An 18,496-nucleotide genomic window follows, 5' to 3' on the forward strand; every position below is an offset into this window, starting at 1 on the left:
TGCTCAACGTTTATGGAACCCATGCGTCAACAAATCTCTGGGTGGCTGCAGGTGCCTCCCCCACCCGCTGCTCTCTCCTGACTCCAGTCTCAGTGGGGAGAGGACTGTCTCCCGCTCCCAGTCGTCCTGGGAGCCTCCTGCCGGCGCCCTCTTTCCTCACTGAAGGACCCTTCTCCTCGGCGGGGAGAAGGAGCAAAAGCAACAGCGACGCCTCCCTGACGCCGTCTCCCTCCGGATGGGGCTCCGTCAGCCTCCCTCGGCCCCTCCTCGCGCGGAACACAGCTTTGAAGGCCTTTTTAATGGGAGTGGGGAGAGTGTGTTCTTTTCTTGACATTTATCTCTTCAAAATCACTTTTAAAAATACTCTTTAAAGCTGCCCTCCAAGGACCCTGCCTGCCTTCTCTGCCCCGCCCCCCCAGGCCATTCTCAGAAGCGTCCGTCCCCCCAGTCTCACCCGGAGGCTCTGCCACCCTCTCCCTCTGGTTCCACCCCCACCTTCCACTCCCCGACGCTCCTCAAAGACAGTAATTTGTCATCGTTGCCCCGGCCGAGATGCTCTCTGCTCGCATTTCTACCAGCCCCAGACCCCTCCTCCAAACATCACCCTGGCCCCCCGTCCTGCGCTGACCCCGAGAGGACATGGCACACGGGGGTTGGGGCTGCCTCTTTATTAGACAGAAGGACCGGGGGTGGGGGGTGGCCCAGCTCTGGTGGGAAGGAGAGGGCAGCCGGAGGCCTCCACGGAACAGCTCCGACCCACGGGCAAGCAGAGCGGGGGACACGCGGGGAAGAGGGGGCACACGGGCATCGCGCCCAGCCTTCCTGCTGCGACAGGTCACGGGCCGGACCATCACTCCTCCTCCTCCTCGTCGTCTTCTTCCAGAGGTGGCCGCTTCCGCTTGAAGAAGCCGAGCTGGGAGTGCACAGGGCCAGGGACAGGTTACAAAAACAGTCCTTGGGCCCCTGAGCAGCTGGAGGAAGTCAGCCCGCCAGGGAGCAGCCGGCCGGGCGGGCGGTGCTCCCCCGCCCGGACCAGCACAAAACGTGGACCCCATGTCCGCACGAAAGAAGGCCTTTCCCCATACTGAGATAATACCCGTAACATTTTTTAAAAAATATTTTGCAGCCCTGGCTGGCGTAGCTCAGTGGATTGAGCTCGGGCTGGGAACCAAAGTGTCCCAGGTTCGATTCCCAGCCAGGGTACATTCCTGGGTTGCAGGCCATAACCCCCAGCAACCGCACATTGATGTTTCTCTCTCTCTCTCTCTCTCTCTCTCTCTCTCCATCTCCCTCCCTTCCCTCTCTAAAAAATAAAAAATAAATAAATAAATAAGTATTAAAAAAAATATTTTGCTTTTCCTTCTCTGGATTTTTGCTGAATACCGATGATTATGTCTCCCTCCAACTCAAGCATATGGTGATAGATATTTGATTATTATACGTCGGATGTCTGGTTTTCCCTAGAAGCACCGAGCTTCCCTGGGCTTGGGCACTAGAGCACGTCCGGGAGCAGCCCACGTGTTCTCCAGGCGCGGAGGAGGAGCGACCCCTCCCGGCCGCAAGGAGCAGGGAGCAGGGCCTGCCTCGGACCTGGGTCTCCCGCCTCAGCTGGGACAAAGGACAGGGCAGGGAGGAAGGGAACCCTGTCACCACAGCAGCCAGGGAGCTCCTGAAGGCGGGGCGCATGCCCTGTGACCCCTCCTCTCAGGGGCGAAGGGTCTAAAGGACGAAGAACTCCAGGTGCCACTTCTCGCAGGGTTTCGTGCCTGGAAGGCGTCCCCTGGAGAATGACAGTCTAACAGTGGCGATGTGGGCCGGACGGGCTCTGGGTCACCCACTTGGGCCACTGTCTCTCTCTCTGCCTCCCTGTGAGGGAGGGCGCGGCCGGGTCCGAGCCCGCCTAGGGACCCCGTCGTCCTCTACCCCTTACCTTCCACATGGCCAAGACCAGGAGCGTGAGCAGCAGCAGGCCAGCCAGCACGCCCACCAGCACCCACCAGGTGGGAATGTCCCTCTCCTCCAGCGCCCGGAGCAGCTGCGTCTGCACCTGCGCACAGAGCCGCGCGTGTCCTCTGCCACCTTGACGGTTCCCTTTCCCCAGAACTCAGACCCGTGGGTGGGATGGGCACGCCAAGCCCAGCCACCTACCAGCCTCGCCCCTTAGACCCAGGGAGGCCCGCCCCCATTTCTGCTGGACGCGGGCGGGATGGGCCGTGGGACTCGTCTCCCTGACAACGTTCTGCCGCACTCACCAGAGCTTCCCCACCGGGCAGGCTGAGGGCAGGCACGGCGTAGGGAAGGGAGGTGACATTGAACCAGGCGTGCGACTGCAGCACAAACTGATCCAGTGGCCTCTGGAAGGGGTGCGGGGTGGGGGGGGGGGGGGGTAAGGGATTCACACAGGCCTGTTTGTTGCAGGAGTCCCAGCCCCAGGCTTACCCCTGGGGAGCCCTGACCCTGGCCTAAACCCGTCCCTTCCAAAGCAAACTCCCCTTGCCAATAAACAATTAATTAATAATGAAAAAACAAAAACAACAACAAAAAAGAAAACAAAGTAAACCTTGGCCTTCTGTGTCTTTCCGCTCCCTACAGCCCCGCCTCCCCCCAGGGCACCCTCGGTCCCCGCGTCCAGGAGGCCCCGCCCCCGGGCCCCGCCCCTCACGTCGCGTCGCACCTGGCGGAGGCTGGGCAGCCACAGGAAGGCCTGCACCGTGACCATGGCCCGCTGCCCGCGCGCCATCTCCTGCAGCTCGCATTGCACCACGGTACAGGGCGCCGAGTCGCAGCTCTGAGGGGACGTGCTCTTAGTCCCCAGCCCCTCTGGACCGTCACCCCATCACGCCGGGACCCCACACAGAGGGAGAGGGGGAAGCCGGGGGAGGGGGAGCGGTCAAGACCAGCACAGTCCTCAGAATTCACTTGGACCAAAGTGGCTAACGGGAGGCCCGCATCGCTCTTCTGGCCCCTGCCCCTACTTCCCCGCCCCTCGGCACCCTGGGCCCCAGGGAGGAGAGACCCCACGGAGACCGCAGAGCCCGCTCACCACAAGAACTGGCTGCTTGGGCCCTGGCAGGGAAGCCTGCCTGCGATCCCGCTTGTGATAGCCCGGGTGAATGGGGGTGGGGGTGGGGGTGGGCAGCCCCAAGTCCAGCTGCAGAGGCAAAGAGGCTGTCAGGGCGTATGCTCTGCCCATGTCCCGGCCCTCCCAGAGGGACCCTGGCTGCCTGGCGCGGGACTCACCCGCAGCTCCCTCTTCCACCCGGGCTCTCACCTTGAGGGGGTTGGGAGAGGGCTGTGGGGTGCACTGAAGACCCCCCTGGAGCTGTACACCCAGGATGTAGAGCAGGTCGGACGGCTGGGATTGGCCGGGGAGGCGGAGGGTGAGATAGAGGCCATGGACGGTCCCAGGGCCATTGTTGTAGAGCTGGCGGAGTGGGTGGCGGCAGCGTATTAGGTGGCTCTAGTGCCCAGACTGCAGCTCCTGGGACCCTCCCACTCCGGGCTGGGGCCCAGGGGCCCCTCCCTACCTCATACGTGTGCTCCACTTTGGGGCCCCAGCTGTCTGAGCTGTTCGCTCTGTTGCCTTCTTCTGCCGCCATCACCAGGGAGGCCGGAAAAGAGCTCCTGCAGGGGTCCGAGCCCCCAAAGTTAGCTCGATCAGCTGACTTGCCCGTGGGGGTTCTCCCAGGACCCCTCGGACGAAGGGTCTCTGCCCGCCTCCTCCCTTATCAATGCTCCGGGCACCTCACCCTCGAAGCTCCACCTGGGCCTCCGCCCGGACTGGCACATCCAGCCGCACAGTCTCACTGTTTGGATTCTGGCTGTTCTTGCTGGAGGGGAGGGGAGGGGATGAGGAGAGGCCGGTCAGGGGCACCAGCCCCGTGAGCATCAGGACTCCGGGGGCACAGCCAGAACTTCAGAGGTCTCTCAGAAAGGGCTAACTCCACACACAGTGCGCCACACCACAGTCTGGCCCGGGAGAGAACTTCTTGGGCTCCAAGACTCAGACACAGGGAGAAAGGGAACAGGGAAGTGTGAAGAGCAGGGACCCCAGAAGACTCTTCTGTGTGCAGGGCACCCGAGCGTCTCCGCATCCGGTGCTCCCCCGTCCGGTACCTCCTGATCTGCAGCCAGAAGGACACGTGCTCCCCAGCCTCTTCCAGGTTCCCCACACTGACCAACATGGTGATCCCCATCTGGGAAACCGGGAGAGCCAAAGTCACCGCCCACGTGCTTACTCTGGACATTGAATGTGGCCCCCAGGCCTCATCCTCCAAGGCCACCAGCGTCCTTACGTCCATCTTACTCAGAAGCCCGCGCGGAGAGGGAGGTTCGCTCACCCAAGAACACACAGCTAGGCAGTGTGAGGGCCAGGGTTCCAGCCCAGGGCTTTCCCACTCTACACCCAGCCCCTCACACCTGGCTGACTGCGAGACCATGGGGGAGGGGACTGGCACCCCGGGCCTGGTGGCCTCACCCGGATGTTCTTCATGGGGTTGCCCAGCTCACACAGCACGACCTTGGTCTCATTCTCCTTCTTCTGGTTACAGATAAGTCTCTCAAAGCCCTTGGAGGGGGTAGTTTTGAGAAAGAAGGTAGTTACAGAGCAGCCCATGTGTGTTGAAGTTCCTTGGGCAGTCCGGGACAGACTGCCGCGCCGCGCCGGGCTGGGGGCAGGGCTCTTGGGGCTGGGAATTCAAGGGGCGGTCACACTCTCTTTTATGCATTACTCTAGCGCTCTGTTACTTGTTATGATGTTTGGAAGTAAAAAACACAAGACATTACACAGACTGTAATCCCCGTGTTATAAACAACATCAACAAAGTAACTAACTAACTAAATACGTGTGATGCCTACATAACTATCTGTCCATGCTGAGAAAAAAGATGGAAAGGAAACCCATTGAGAGTTAACGGGTTCCTATTAACATTTAGTTGCTGAGCCATTTTGGACTTGGGTTTTATAATAAAGTTCTTAATTTTAGGGCCATTTGCAAGCACTCCTCTTCCAATTTTTTTTAAAAATACAGTTTTTACAGCAAAGCGTGAGACAAGTAGGGGCTCTCCGCGGGGGAGAAGGCTCCCACGCCTCTCACATCCCCAGGAACGCCTCCTGGGCGTGGGGCTCTCACCTCCACGTCGCTGAGGGCCCTCATGTAGTGGGCACCCAGGGGCAGGTGCACGGCCAGCTCGGCCTCATAGGCCCCCTCCCCCTCGTTGGCTGCGTCTATCTTTAGCTCCAGCACGTTATCGGCTCCAATGAGGAGCGGGGAGCCCTTCCTGTGGGGAGAAAGGAGGAGGAGGCCTGGTCCAGGCCCAGAGTCTGGGAGGAGGACAGGGGCTGAGGACAGCGGGTTGGCCTACGACGTCCCAGGTTGGGAGGAGGTGACATCAGAGACAGCTGGGCCGGGGGGAGGATAGATGGGGTGGGGGGGTCTCCTCACACGCTGGCCGAGAGCTGAAGCTGGGGCACACACAGGTCGTCTTCCCCGCAGTCCAGGACGATGCGGGTCTGCAGAGGGCGCACCGAGGGAGTGGGTGAGTGGGGGCATGGGAAATGAGGGGGTTAGGAGATCAGAGGATGAAAGGAGCGTGGAGAGGACCTCAGGGTTTGGGGCTTGGCGGCAGGGTACGGGACAATGTTGTGGTGTAAGTGGTGACATCAGGGTTTATGGGTTTATATCCGAGTTTAGAGGTGACACCAACACTTGGGGTTTAGGGGACACTGAGGTTTTGGGGTTTTCATTAGGGTTTACAGTGACAGCAAAATTTAGAGGTGACATTGAGGTTTTGGGGTTCACATTACAACTTGGTTACAACTAACCCTAACCCTTCCTTTCCGGTCGGGGTCCTGCACCCACCTGCCCGGCCCGTTCCTGCCCACCCTCACCTGCTCCTGGACAAGGGTGTCCCCATGCAGCACGACAGCAGGGGCTAGTCCGTCCTTCGCAGGTGCCAGGGACACGTTGACGCTGAGCACGATGGGGCTCAGCTTGTCCCGGAAGTCGGCTTCATCCTAAGGAGGGGACGAGAACCGGGCTGTCTTGCTGTCACGCACCCTGCCGCTGACGACCCCTCGACTCGCAGCCCCCGGCCCACATGCCCCCGGGCTGAGTGGACAGGCTCGCACAGCCTGCCCACCCCCGGCCCGCGCGTACACGCAGGAAGGCTTTGATGTCATGGCAGATGGATCTTTGTCTGCCCCCCAGGTTTAGGTGCAGGGTGGCGCCCGCCTGTTGGGAGTTCAGCAGCAGCACCCGCCGGCCCTGGCGGGGCTTTAGCCGGTCCAGCTGCAGCTCAGCATTCAGGCCTGACGGGGGGGGGGGCGGGGGGGGGACAGGAAGCGTCAGGGTCTCCCCGGCCGGCCTCCAAGGGAGCCAAGGTCCGCCTCCCTCCTGTGCCCACCGAGCCACTCACTCAGCTCCTGAGGAATATTGTACCCGGTGACTCCTACACACATCTGGATTCCAAAGCTGCAAAGATGTGAGTGGGGCTCAGGGGTCAGGGCCCCCGACGCCCCAGATCCTGCCTGGCCCATGCCCTCTGTCTCCTCACCAGCTCACTGACGTCTGGGTCTGGGGCAGGACACAATCCTTCACAGCAGGGTTCAGCGAATCTTGTACCGTCAGCTGGACAGTGGCCATCACCACTGGCTGAGCTCTGGTGGGATGGGGGGGGCTTGCCACTGTGGCCCCTTCTGGCCTGTTCTTGTCCCTCCCCCGCCGGTGGACCCAGTGCTCACCTGTACACGGCCACCTTGTCAGCCCCGTAGGCTCCCACCAGTAAGTCTGTAGGTATTGGGGGATGGGGTCAGAATCAGAGGTTAGAGAGGGCATGATGTCGTCTTCTTCCCGGGAGTTCCCCAAACCATCTCCCCCGCTGGAGGTTTGACCTGGCCCTCCCCGGCATTCCGGCCCCGCGGCGGACAGGTTGGAGCTGCCAGTGGGGCACCAGGTCAGGCACCGCACGGCCCCTGGCCGGGTCTCCCAGCATCTCCAGCTAATGCTCAAGGGCCCTTCCTATTATTTAGCTGGAAGCAGTCCAGGGCACCTGGGTATCCATTGTCATCGATGTCTGTGGCACCTCGCAGGGAGAAGCCGAAGCCAGAGCCCGTGGGGAAGGGGCTGTCCAGGACTTGGGAGGGGCGCGAGCTAAGCCCCTCACTCTGGCCCAGGAACACCAGCACTTGGCCCCGACCACTGGGACCCCCGTAGGGGGCAGCCACCGCAACATCTGGGGGGGACAACAAAAGGAGTGTCTGTTTGTTTTCCAGTCTCTCTAGGTGGCCCTGTAAAACTTTCAGGGGGTCCTACTCCGGGCAGACCCCGGGGCGCCAGGAGGGGGGCGGAAAGGTCTGGGTCAGGGAGGCAGCTGTGCTGCCCCCCAGGAGCTCACAGCTGGGTCAGAGAGAGAGCCACTGAGTGGGGTCGTTATAAAAACAATGACGGCCCTCACTAGGCGTTGGGGAAAACACACGGATGTGATTTCATTTCAGCCTGAATATTAAGCATCATTATTCCCATTTTAGATGAGAAAACTGAGTCCCAGAAGACTAAGTAACCAAGCCCCATTAAACACTGACCGCCTCTCCCTTAGGGACCGCCACCCCACCCTGCTCGCCCCATGCACGGCCAGAGCCACGGCGCGGGCTAGTCATCACCGACTCTGAAGTTCCCTCTTAAAAATGTGTTATTCATCAGAATGATTAATCTTCATCTCATTAATGTGTAGGAGTTTTCCGCATGTGTCAGGGATCAAGACCTTTGATCTATATTTTGTAACTCTTTCTCTTCTGTACAGATATTTCTTTAAAAATATTGATTGCTTTTTTTTCTGACCAAGTTACCCAGAATTTCCCCAAATCAAACACCCTGACTACAGTTGTCTGCCCAGGCCCCAGGCCTCCACTCTCTTCTGATCTTTGGCTTTCCCATCTTTTCTGTTTTTTCATTTATTTTTAGAGAGAGGGGAAGAAGGGAGGGAGGAAGAGAGGGGAAAAAAACACCAGTGTGAGAGGGACACATCAGTCGCCTCTCATGTGCTTCGCACTGGGGACCTGGCCCGAAACCCAGGCATGTGCCCTGACTGGGAATCGAACTGGCAAACCTTCGTTCTCTGGAACGACACCCCACCCACTGAGCCACACTGGTCAGGGCCGACTTCCTCACCTCCACTTTATCTCCTGAACAGTTGATCGCCCTTGCCATGTCCCCAGCCATCTTGCCCCACTGCCAGTTTGGGGCAAGCCTGGCCAGACCCCCCCAGAGCAGGTACCATGAACCTGACCTCCAGCCCTCACTGGGCACTGCCCAGCAGCCCCACGGGGTCAGAGCATTGGTCTGCTCAGCACCTTTCAGACATTCTCCATTCTGTCAAGCTCCCAGCACCCCACTTCCTTCTCAAAGAAGAGCAGCCCAAGGGTTGTGTTATAATTTCACTCCTACTTTCCCCCCCTTTCCTCATCTGCTCTTGGAATAGGTGTCCCTCCTTTACCCTGGGCTTAGCACCCTACCCCCCACCCTCAGGCATTGAAGGGACCCTCCTCCAACTCATTCCCCCCCGCCATTTCCCCACAAGATCATTTTCCTTCACATTCAACCTGCTCCATATTCTTTGAAATTAAAATACCCACCCCCTTGACCCTCACCTTCTTTCAGTAATCACCGTTTCTCTTTCACAGGCCAGTTTAAAGGGCTGTCCACACTGGCTGCCTCCAGTGCTTCACTCACCCCATTCATCCTACCCCACGCGCTCTGGCCCCTGTCCCTTACACAGCCTGCATCAGTCCTCGTCGCCGTCGCCAAGGACCTCCTTGTCGTTAAGGACCACGGCTATTTCTCCAGCCCCATCTAATCGTACCTCTCAGAAATATCTGGAGTCGTTAAACTCCTTCCTTCTGCTGAGAGCCCTCTCTTCCTTTGAGTTTTGAGCCATCAGGTCTCCTGTGTCCTTTCCTACCCTACTGGGTCCTCCGTCCTCCCTTCCACACTCAGTTCCGCTGTGAGTTCCCTAATGCTCTCGCTCCACTGGCTCCGCCCTGGGCCTCTCCTCTCTTCGCAGGCTCCCAGGGGCTCCTCCTCCCTCCCCCAGGCCCTAGCTCCCACTCAGACCTCCCGGGTGGAAGTGGGGGAGGCCACATGCACCTGCTCTCTGGCTGTGTCTGCCCGATGTGGGGAAGTCCTTCAAGATCAAACAGGTCCAGAGCGGGGCTGCTGATGCCACCTCCCCGGACCTGCTGCCCAGCCTGAGTTCCAGGCAGTAAAGGCCACCACGCCCCACTGAACTCCTCTGCCGCCCACCCACTCCTCTGCCTGGACTAACGCAAACAGATTCTAACTGGTCCCCTTTAACTTTCCCTGCTTAAAGCTCTCCCTGGCTCCTGCTGTCCTCAGGTCACACCCATGGTCTTTATTGAGGCTGTTTGCCCCTCGCAGCGGGGAACCCCTCTCTTCCCTTACCGTTGTAGCCATCCCGGTTGAGGTCGCCCAGGGGTGCGATGGCTGAGCCAAATCGCCCATAGAGCTGCGTGCCGGTCAGCAGGAGGCTGGGGGTGCCCAGAGCCTGGGAGCCCCGAGGCTGCAGGAACAAGTACACACGCCCCACCTCGGCCAGCTTGCGGTCGGAGCGCCTGTCCATGTACAGCGGCGCCCCCACCAGCAGGTCGTGCCTCCTGCAGGCCGGACGCGTGGTTAGTGGGACAGACCAGGGGGTTGCTGAAGGCGAGGACCACATGTCGCCCATCCTCACCCTCCCCACTCTCGAGAGCGAGGGCTAGGAAAGGAGGAGACTCAACCGGGTAGGGCTGGGGCGCACCCTCCTCACCCGTCCCCGTTGACGTCAGTGACGGCCACCGAGTGCCCGAAATACGAAGCCACCTGCAGAAAGACAAGGCGCACCTTAATTCCCGCCCCCCAGACCCACTCCCCTGTCTTAGAAATCGACCCCCCGCGTCCCCGTGGAATAGTCTAGGGTCCCAATCCCTCAGCCTGGGCCACCCCATCGGGAACCGGCCCTCACCTGCTCTCCCTGCAGCCGGTGCAGCGGTCGGTAGTCCGAGTACAAAACTTCCACCTGCGCGGACAACGCCCGTGAGCTCGTCCGCCCAGGCAGCCGCTCGCTCGGGGCGAAAAAGGGCAGAGGGGTGGCGGGGCGGGGGCTCGGACTTAAGAGCAGGGTCAGGGGCTGCAGAATGCCGAATGGCGGGGCAGGGGGGCACTCACGGCTCCCAGGGTCCAGCTCCAGGCGGGGGCACCGAAGACATACTCTGAGGAGAACCGAATGAGGTTCTTCGAACCTTCCTGGCTCCCGCCCACCATTCCGCACCCGGGAGAGACTTGAGTGCGAGGCTCGCGGGTGCTCCCCCCGGGCTGGGCTCCCCAACCCCTGTCCCCAGGTGGATTTCTTGCCTGTAGTGTTGAGATTCCCGTCGAACTCGCCGACGGCTACCGAATACCCTGAAGACACGGCGCGAGTTAGTTTTTCTGCGAGAGCAAAGCTGGGAGGGGGCGGAGGGCGGAGCAGGAGGAAACTAGGACATCACCCAGTTTAAACCCTGCGTTATGTAGACAGCAGAGCGAAGGCCACCGCGAGGCCAAGACCTGCGGGACAGGCGGGGTAGGGCACGTGGGAGCTGGGCGGTCTGCGGGAGAAGCTGCGGGAGCAGAGGATGAGGGCGCCTTGGGTGCTGGGGCTCGCCAGCCGGAGCCGGCAAGGGGGCGCTCCAGCAGGGGGCGGGGCGGGCGGGGCGACCGAGCGCTGGGAATCCCCTGCGGGCGGTGCCGGGGTTACCCCGGTAGCTGTCGAAGTACTCTGGGTGGCTGGAGTCGAAGGTGAAGCGCTGGGTGCGCACGTGCCACAAGAGGGTGCCGGTGCGGTAACTCGAGAAGATGTCTGCTATTGGAGCCTGCACCAGGAGACCTAGGGTGCGAGGGTCAGTGGGTGTGGGGGCCCAGACTCCTGGGGTCTCCCCAGGCCTGGAGTAGAGGGGAGGGAGTTGTAGGGATGGGCACGTACCTAAGAAAAAATAGCCGCCAGGGGCCCCAAGCACCAGGTCTCCAGCCTGAAAAGGAAGCCCTGGAGGTGAGCGGGGACCCCGTCTGGGAGCCGCCCTCACGACGTTTGGGCTCGCTACTTGCCTCGGTGACCACGGCGCTGAAGCCCGCTTCGCAGTAGCGCCTGTCTTCCCCTAGAGGAGGCACGGGGGAGGGTCAGAGGAGAGGCGGACCCGGAGGCGTACCCTGAGCCGGGGGCAGGGCCTGGGCGGGGCCTGGGCGGGGCCATGTGTAGTATAGGGGCGGGGCCTTGAGTCCGCCGGCTGGCGGCGGTGTTGCTAGGAGCTGGGGAGTCGAGCGCGGGATGGGAAGCGGGGCCAGCGGGCGCCGCGAGAAGGTTCAGAAAAAGAGCCTGGCTCCGCGGCCGCGAGTGGGCGGGGCCAAAACGGAGAGCGGAGCTCACAGTGTCTGTTCGCCAGGTAAACCCGGCTCATGGTGTTGGCCCGACAGGGCGAGAACTCAAAGCGGTCGGCCTTCTGGAGGTGAGCTAAGAAGCAGCCACCTACGGGTGTCTTCTCCGCCTCCTCGGTCTCCTCTAGGACGTTCCAGTGCTGCCAGGGGGCGCAGGCCTGCGGCAGGCCCACAGAAGAGTGAGGAAGAGGGGGGACTTGGGTTTCTGCCTCCCTCCCCCCCGACAAGTCTCTGCCCCCTATTACTCCCCATGCCCCCGTCCCGCAGTGCCCACCACAATGTTGTCGTTCCAGCTGACGACGGACGCCCCCAATCCTTGCCCGGCCTTGAAGGTTTGGAAAGTTTGGGAGTCTACTTTTCGGGTCTCATCATCTGGAGGGCACAAGGCAGGGCGGGGTGTTGAAGCCCGGCTGTCCACGCTCCCTCTCACCCCTCATTGCCTGGTACTCACCAAGGTTGAAGGACAGGGGGGAACACTGGCCGCCCTCGGCCCTCCAGGGGCACGTGAACACGCCGCCCGTCTCCTCTTGGTTGCGACCCAGGGTCCGCGGGGCGCCCACCACGATGGCCACGCTGCGTAGGAGAGCTGCGTGAACATCGCGCAGACTCCGGATGCCCCACGCCCCAGTGCCCCGTGCTGGGAGCATCGCCCGGAAGGGCAGCGCACCTGGGGCGACGCTGTATCGTATTTCCTCAAAGAGACTTCCCCGACCATGCAGGCCAATCTTTTCATTTTAGGGCCCCTGAAACCGAGGCTCCCAGCGAGGGTGAATCACATGCCCAAAGAAACCCAGCAAGTTAGGGGAAAGCTGGAACTATACCCGTTTGGTTTGATATGAATACGAGAGGCTTATATCCTTGCTGAGAAAGACCTCCCAAGCTCTGAACCCACCTACACTCCCCATCGCCCCCACCTCCAAAAGCCAGGGGTTTACATGATCCCTAGAACGTTAAACTCTTATCAGATGCGTTCTTGAGAGCTAGTTCCAATTAAGCATTAGAGAAGCTAGTGGGCAACTCGAAAGCGGAAGGTAAAGTGCTAATACTGGTGAGGACCCTAGTTTAGATTTAGGTTCGAACCACAGCTCTGCCATATGTAAACTGGGGACAATACCAACCAATCAATGCTGTCAGGATAAGTAAATGCTTGAGGGAAATTCAGCATGGTACCAGCCAAATAACTCATAGCAAGTGCTCAGAAAGTGCAGAGATTATATATACATAATATATATATATATATATATATATGTATATGTGTGTGTGTATATATATATATATATATATATATATATATATATATATTTGGCATACAGGATGCTTGTTAAGTGGCACCAACATCTGTGGTAAGGAAGGGAAAGAAGCAAGAAAGGCTAGAGGAAGGAGTTGAGTTTAGATTCAAGTCCAGTGACAGCCATGGGCCATATGGCCACACGAACACCCCGGGAGCCCTGGAGCTAGAAGGACCCCTCAGAGCTCCCCAGAGTTGATGTGAGAGGGTGGGACCCTTACACCTCTCTCCTCCTTCCACAGTCCTCTTTGATCCATTAGTGCTGGGTCACATTGGGAAGAGGACTTGACTTTGGGGCAGGTGGCTTTCTTCAGCGGAGCAAATTCACCCAGGGGCTGACACTGGGGTGCTGCCTGCCACTGCCACTGCCCGAAGCTGGGGCGCACAGTGTCCGCCTCTGTGAGTAACCAGCTCAGCGTAGTTACCGTGAAGAGGAGGAGCGGGATTCTAACCTTGGCAGTGTGATCTCACAGCCTGCGTTTTCCTAACCACTGATGCTCTTATTGCTTCTTTTCCAATATCTAGAATTTTGATGGGGATGAGGGAAATGGAGTAGAAAAGCAAGGTGGGTCACAATTTTACAGTTTTGCAAGTCAATTTAAGGCACGTGCACTCCTCTCTGTGTTTTGAGGGGATGAGGGTGGAATGGGTCATACAACTGACCCATGGAGGGAAAAACAAGGTACCAACTTTTGCTGTGCCTTTGTTTTTGCTGTCGTTTCACTGCCCATCTCCCCACTGGTGTGCTTCTCTGATACTCTCGCCTGAGCAGGCCCCTCCCCAGTAGTCTTAACAAGAACTTAGTCCAAATAGACCCTGGAAGTCACTTTCCTCGACCTCTACCACACATGGGGGACTCGAGGCTTACAGAAGTAGTGATAGTGGGCGAATCCTCTCTTCCCACAGCCAAACTTCCCCCGGGGCTTACCTGCTGTGGCAGTCCTTGCAGAAGTCCAGTGAAAACCCAAAGTGGCTGCCATTGGGGCCTGTGTAGAAGGTGAGCTGCTTTGGGTCCAAGTTCAAGGCCAAGGCTGGAGGGGCAGCACTGGGTCCCAAGAGCATCTGTACCCACTCCAGAAGCCAGAGGGCACGAAGTGGATGCAAAGCTCTGGCCATTATCCTTCTCCCACAGCCTCCTTGGCAGGAATGGGCTAACCCCTTCCTCTTCCTTTCAGTTCCCACCACAGGAAGTCCTTTCTTATCAAACTGGAACCCACTTACTGAGCAGTAGGCAGAGCAGAGGGCCCTGGACCCGTATGGTTTCTCGGACTGGCAGGAAGGGAAAGGGGCGAGGCCATCCTGGGGGTGGATGCTGATGGCTGAAAGCCGTGACTCCTCCCTTTTCCTGAGTAGTTTATCACCAGGTCTTGCTGCCTCTGCCTCTCCTCTATGTCTCTGGGAGCTTCACACCATTTCCACTACCACCATGCCGGCGTGAGCCATCAACACTTTCTGCTAGGGATAGTTAACACCATGAGCTAACTGGTCCGTACACCTGCACTCTGGACCCCAGTCCTGCAGTTCCTCCTCCTCCCGCACAGCTGCCCCACTGAACCATGGGGCACACTGTGGCTTGGCCCGAGGTGGGGGAAGGAGTAAGGAAGCTGCTGCCTTCTGATAAAACCTGGGCTGTGGATCATTTTGAATAAGGCACCTATCCACTTCCTTTTATGGCCTTGGGCAGCTTCCTCCTCCATCTCGGGCCAAGTCTCAGCGTGGTCACAGCTGTCAGCCAGGGCTGGGAACGGATCGTGGTCCAAAGGGGAAGAGAGAGATGGGGGATCAAGTGGAGTCCGTCCAGGGTTTTCTGGCTCCCAGGCTTTGCGATTATGGGCCTCACTCTTTCTGGTGACAGAGCTCTTATCCCAACATCAAGAATTGATTCTAGTGGGGTCACTGCCAAGGGGAAGCCTTCCCTGACTCTTCAGGCTGGCATCCTGGGTTTAACTCGCTGTTTGGTCGCGGCCTGTTCACTGAATTGCATCCACGAATCCCCGGAGAGCAAGGTACTTTCTGCAGCCTGGGGCCCAGCCAAGAGTGCAACACGTAGCGGGTATTGCGGACAGCGAAGGGAAGTGCACACCGAGCTGGGAGATGCAAACACGGGGTCCCGCCGTGGAAAGAGAAGGAATTTTGAGCAGAAAGGCAAGGTCACGCCTTTGGTGGATGAGAGGAAGAGGAACGCCAAGTCTTACTGCCACGGCACGTCTCCCCCAAAGAGCGGGCTCCCAAGAAGGAAAGTTGAGACCTGCTGGGGGCACAGGCACGAGGCCACATCCTCCTTCTGCTGTTTTCTCATCAGCTTGACCATCTCATCCTGCCCAAACCCCGCGCCATCCGGGAACCCCTGCAGCTCCTCCCTCCCTCTAATTCACCGCCTCAGCACACAGCTCAAAATCCTACACCTTACTAGGTTCAAGTTCCTTAAGGAACTTCCAACGTCAGGGCCTCCTGCACTGCTGACTTCACAGCGCCAGGATCATGGCAGGCATGCAACGCATCTATCAGGATGAGTACTTAACTCAGTCTTCCACTTACCTTCCAGCTTCCCACCACCTCAGTGGGGTGGTATTGTAACTACTAAGGTATACTGCATAGCCCCAAATGAAACTCACATTTCATTAATATTTTTAATAAGTACTTATTCTGCTCAAGGCACCGATAAGTGCCTTATTAAGGATCTTTAAAATAAACAGTCCAGAGGAAGACACGAACACACACCTGTAGCAGAGGAACAGTAAAGGGTGCCTGGACAAGGAGAGAGATTATGTCTAGCTGAAATTGTTTTTAGTATGTGCTCCTCAAAACCACCCTACGAAGAAGGTACTAACATGCCCATTTCATAAATCCTGAAACCGTGGCACAGAGTATTAGGTAAATTGCTTGAGTTTACACAACCAGTGGGTGGACTCAAACACGTTTGTACTTGAACTCATGTTCTTAACCATTGTACTGTTACCTTTTGTCAGAGAATGGAGGGGTTCGAGGCAGTCTCTAGGCAGAGAGGCAGAACACAGAGGTCAATTACGGGGAAGGGCAAATAGCTGACTCAGGACAGGGCGGACTGGGGCATTAAAGTGGAGTGGAAAGCTGGGGTCAAATAACTGGAGGTCCTTGAGTGCTTTATAAAGAAACTTGAGCTTTAATCTGCAGGAGACAAAGAATCGTAAGGATTTCTAAAGTCAGAGAGTAAGAGATACATTGATGAATCGTGCTACAGTTTGGACAATTACACTGGCGGCCTGTGGATAGAAGGAACTGGAAAAGGCAGGACTTAGTGGGGAGACCAGAGAGCAACTGCAACCGTCTTGGTTGAAGGTGGCGAGGCAGGAATGAGAGACAACAGCGGTGATTGCACCACCGGCAACTGGATGCGGTGGGTAAATGTCAAGTAATTTGAAGCTTTGGTGCCTCGTTGGCCGGTTGGACCGCGGCACCAGTCACTAAAATTGGAAACAGGTGGAGCGCCCGAACTGGGAGTGGAAGGAGCTTGGTATGCAGGAAGGATTCCGCTCCTCTGCCAGCTCCTGTGGAGCCTGAGCGGGGCTCACCTCCCTTCCAGGACGGCAGGCAGAGCGCTGCTGCGGACACACGGCTGCCGCTTGGCCACCCACCCCATCAGCGGCCTGAGGCCTAGAACCCCTCAGTGAATTCAAAGTTCTGTTAAGGCTTCATTAAGTCAGCAATTATTGAATGTTTACTGTGTGCCTGGCACTGACGTAGATACAAAGAAAAATCCTTCATCATCTTCGGTTCCCTTTCTAAGTCCTGATGCATCATCCTCAGTCAATGGTATCTTACTTCGTATCTTTCTCGGGCATATAATCAAAACGTTTACTATGTGTTCCATTCCGTAAAACACTCTCAGGGGATTCAGAAAGAAAAGGCGGGGAAGCGTAACCATCAGTTCCTATCCTCTCAGAACTTGGAATTTTATTGGGAAGCAGTGAATACCAAATGAACTGCAGTCAGATTCTGAGAAGCCAGTAAGACAGGGGACAGGGAATTATATCCTAGAGTCAGGGAGGTCAGCCAGGAAATGCTGCCAAAATTCAGACATGCGTCGATAAGGGGAAGGCGAAGGTGTCTCGGGCAAGAAAGAATGGAAATGCTGGACGGCTGGACTGGACACTGAGTGCAGGACAGGGAGCCCGTCCACGGTACGAGCCCAGGTGGCAGAGGCAGGCGGCGGCATGTGCCTTCCCACAGGGCGTGCGCTACAGGCCAGTCTGCTGCTTTCACGGGCACCTTTGCCTGCTCAGGAAATCCATTCTTTTCTTTCTAGGAAGGAATCTTGCTATTTTAGAGAAATAGGCAGATCTCAGCATCCAACCCAAGGTTCAGGTTGAATAGCTTCTCTTCAGTTAAGGGGAGGACACAGGTATTGTGAGAGTAGTTAAGAAACAGACGTCTATTATACTGGTCCTTCCTTTCAGGCTGAGGAAGAGAAACGAATTTATTACTATAAATCTATGGTTAGCTCTGGGTGCTAACCTTTCCCTTTTGTGAAAATTGTTTGATTCTGTACACTTTTATCAGCTCAGTCAGAAGTAGTATTTTCTTTTACTATTCTATTAATTATTAGCTCTCAAGCACTGTATTATTATTATAAGGTTGAGAATAATTCAAAACTGACTCTGGTATACAGAACTACACCTGGAGGGCAAAGGCCGGGCAGATAACTTGTAATCCCACTGTCCTAAAGCTTACTCAAAATCCTAAAAGTCAAAGCCAGGAATTCCAAACCATTTATTTAGGGAACACTTACATTCTATTACACACAGATTACATATCTATCATGAGGTAAAGGTAGAAAAAGAAAACTCTTGTGGGAAAGAGTGGAAAGAAGGTGCACATTCCAAGGATGAGAAACTTTATTATACTTCCTCCCACGACATAACCTGTCCCCTCCACTTGGGCAGCCTGAGCTCCGAGTGGCACAATTCCAAACGTCATCAGCACCTGGTTCACGGGAGTCTCCTCCTCGATCACTTCAGACGAGGTGAGATGTTATTTGCAACCCGTAATTCCATCCCTTCCCAGCTTGAGCGGGTGGGGCAACAATCACAAGAGACTCTACTAAGTTTCCACAAATCATTGGTTTATTAGAAAGTTCCTTTCCCTAATTGTACAGCGTATATATCTCTATCATATGTGATAAAGTTAAATACAATCTTTTATGCTTATAAGGAAGGATAGGCTACTTTGTTTTTCTTTCTTTATGTTTTAAAATCACTATTCTGAGAGTTAACGCAAACTGCCCCCAGGAGGGTAGAGGCAGCCAGAGTATGGCTCAATCTACAAGCTAATGGGAAGCAGCACAAAAATGGTAATACTGTATTATTTAAATTATTTACATGGGCTGAGAGCAAAGAAAAATTAGTCCCTTCACTTCAAAGACATGATTTCATTTTTCCAGTGCTAGTTATCCAAACAGCGCTGCTTCTGAGTCACACAGGAGCACTGAAAAAGTGGGAGGGCCAGTCGAGACCCTTGTTTGCCCAGCACTTGCTTCTCATGAACTCAAAACCTTTTTCTTTTTGGGAATTTGAGAAACCGAACAGCAGGCTCTATTTTCCCTGTAGGTCACAACCCAACCATCCTAGTCACAGCAACGGGTCGGGAGTCGCCGAACAGGGAACTGCTAACTCCGCTGAGGACGAGACCTGCAAGTTAAACACCTGTGGGCCCTTGTGTTCATAGGTCTGGGCGCCTGGGTGAAAGGCAAGAGGAGGGAGAGGAATTGA

The 18,496-nt window shown here is 56.9% G+C and overlaps 1 protein-coding gene across 1 annotated transcript; it reads right to left on the minus strand.

The window, feature by feature from the left end:
- Positions 1–293: 293 nt before the first annotated feature.
- Positions 294–13,880, minus strand: ITGA2B (integrin subunit alpha 2b). Its single transcript, XM_045836692.1, has 30 exons — positions 13,678–13,880; positions 11,913–12,034; positions 11,736–11,833; positions 11,454–11,619; positions 11,135–11,184; positions 11,013–11,058; positions 10,788–10,916; positions 10,406–10,453; positions 10,220–10,263; positions 10,017–10,070; positions 9,822–9,874; positions 9,458–9,669; positions 7,050–7,232; positions 6,742–6,787; positions 6,555–6,659; positions 6,417–6,472; positions 6,158–6,309; positions 5,890–6,015; positions 5,444–5,511; positions 5,132–5,279; positions 4,478–4,567; positions 4,117–4,196; positions 3,750–3,830; positions 3,528–3,624; positions 3,272–3,424; positions 3,044–3,151; positions 2,675–2,788; positions 2,253–2,354; positions 1,931–2,047; positions 294–913 (listed from the first exon to the last, which is right to left on the minus strand). Exons 1-30 carry the CDS (start codon positions 13,863–13,865, stop codon positions 851–853), a joined length of 3,099 nt encoding a protein of 1,032 aa, XP_045692648.1. The 5' UTR covers positions 13,866–13,880; the 3' UTR covers positions 294–850.
- Between the last annotated feature and the right edge of the window lie 4,616 nt (positions 13,881–18,496).

This window comes from Phyllostomus hastatus, unplaced genomic scaffold (genome assembly GCF_019186645.2).
Source record: "Phyllostomus hastatus isolate PE091 unplaced genomic scaffold, TTU_PhHast_1.1 phas_contig_210, whole genome shotgun sequence".
NCBI lineage: Eukaryota > Metazoa > Chordata > Mammalia > Chiroptera > Phyllostomidae > Phyllostomus > Phyllostomus hastatus.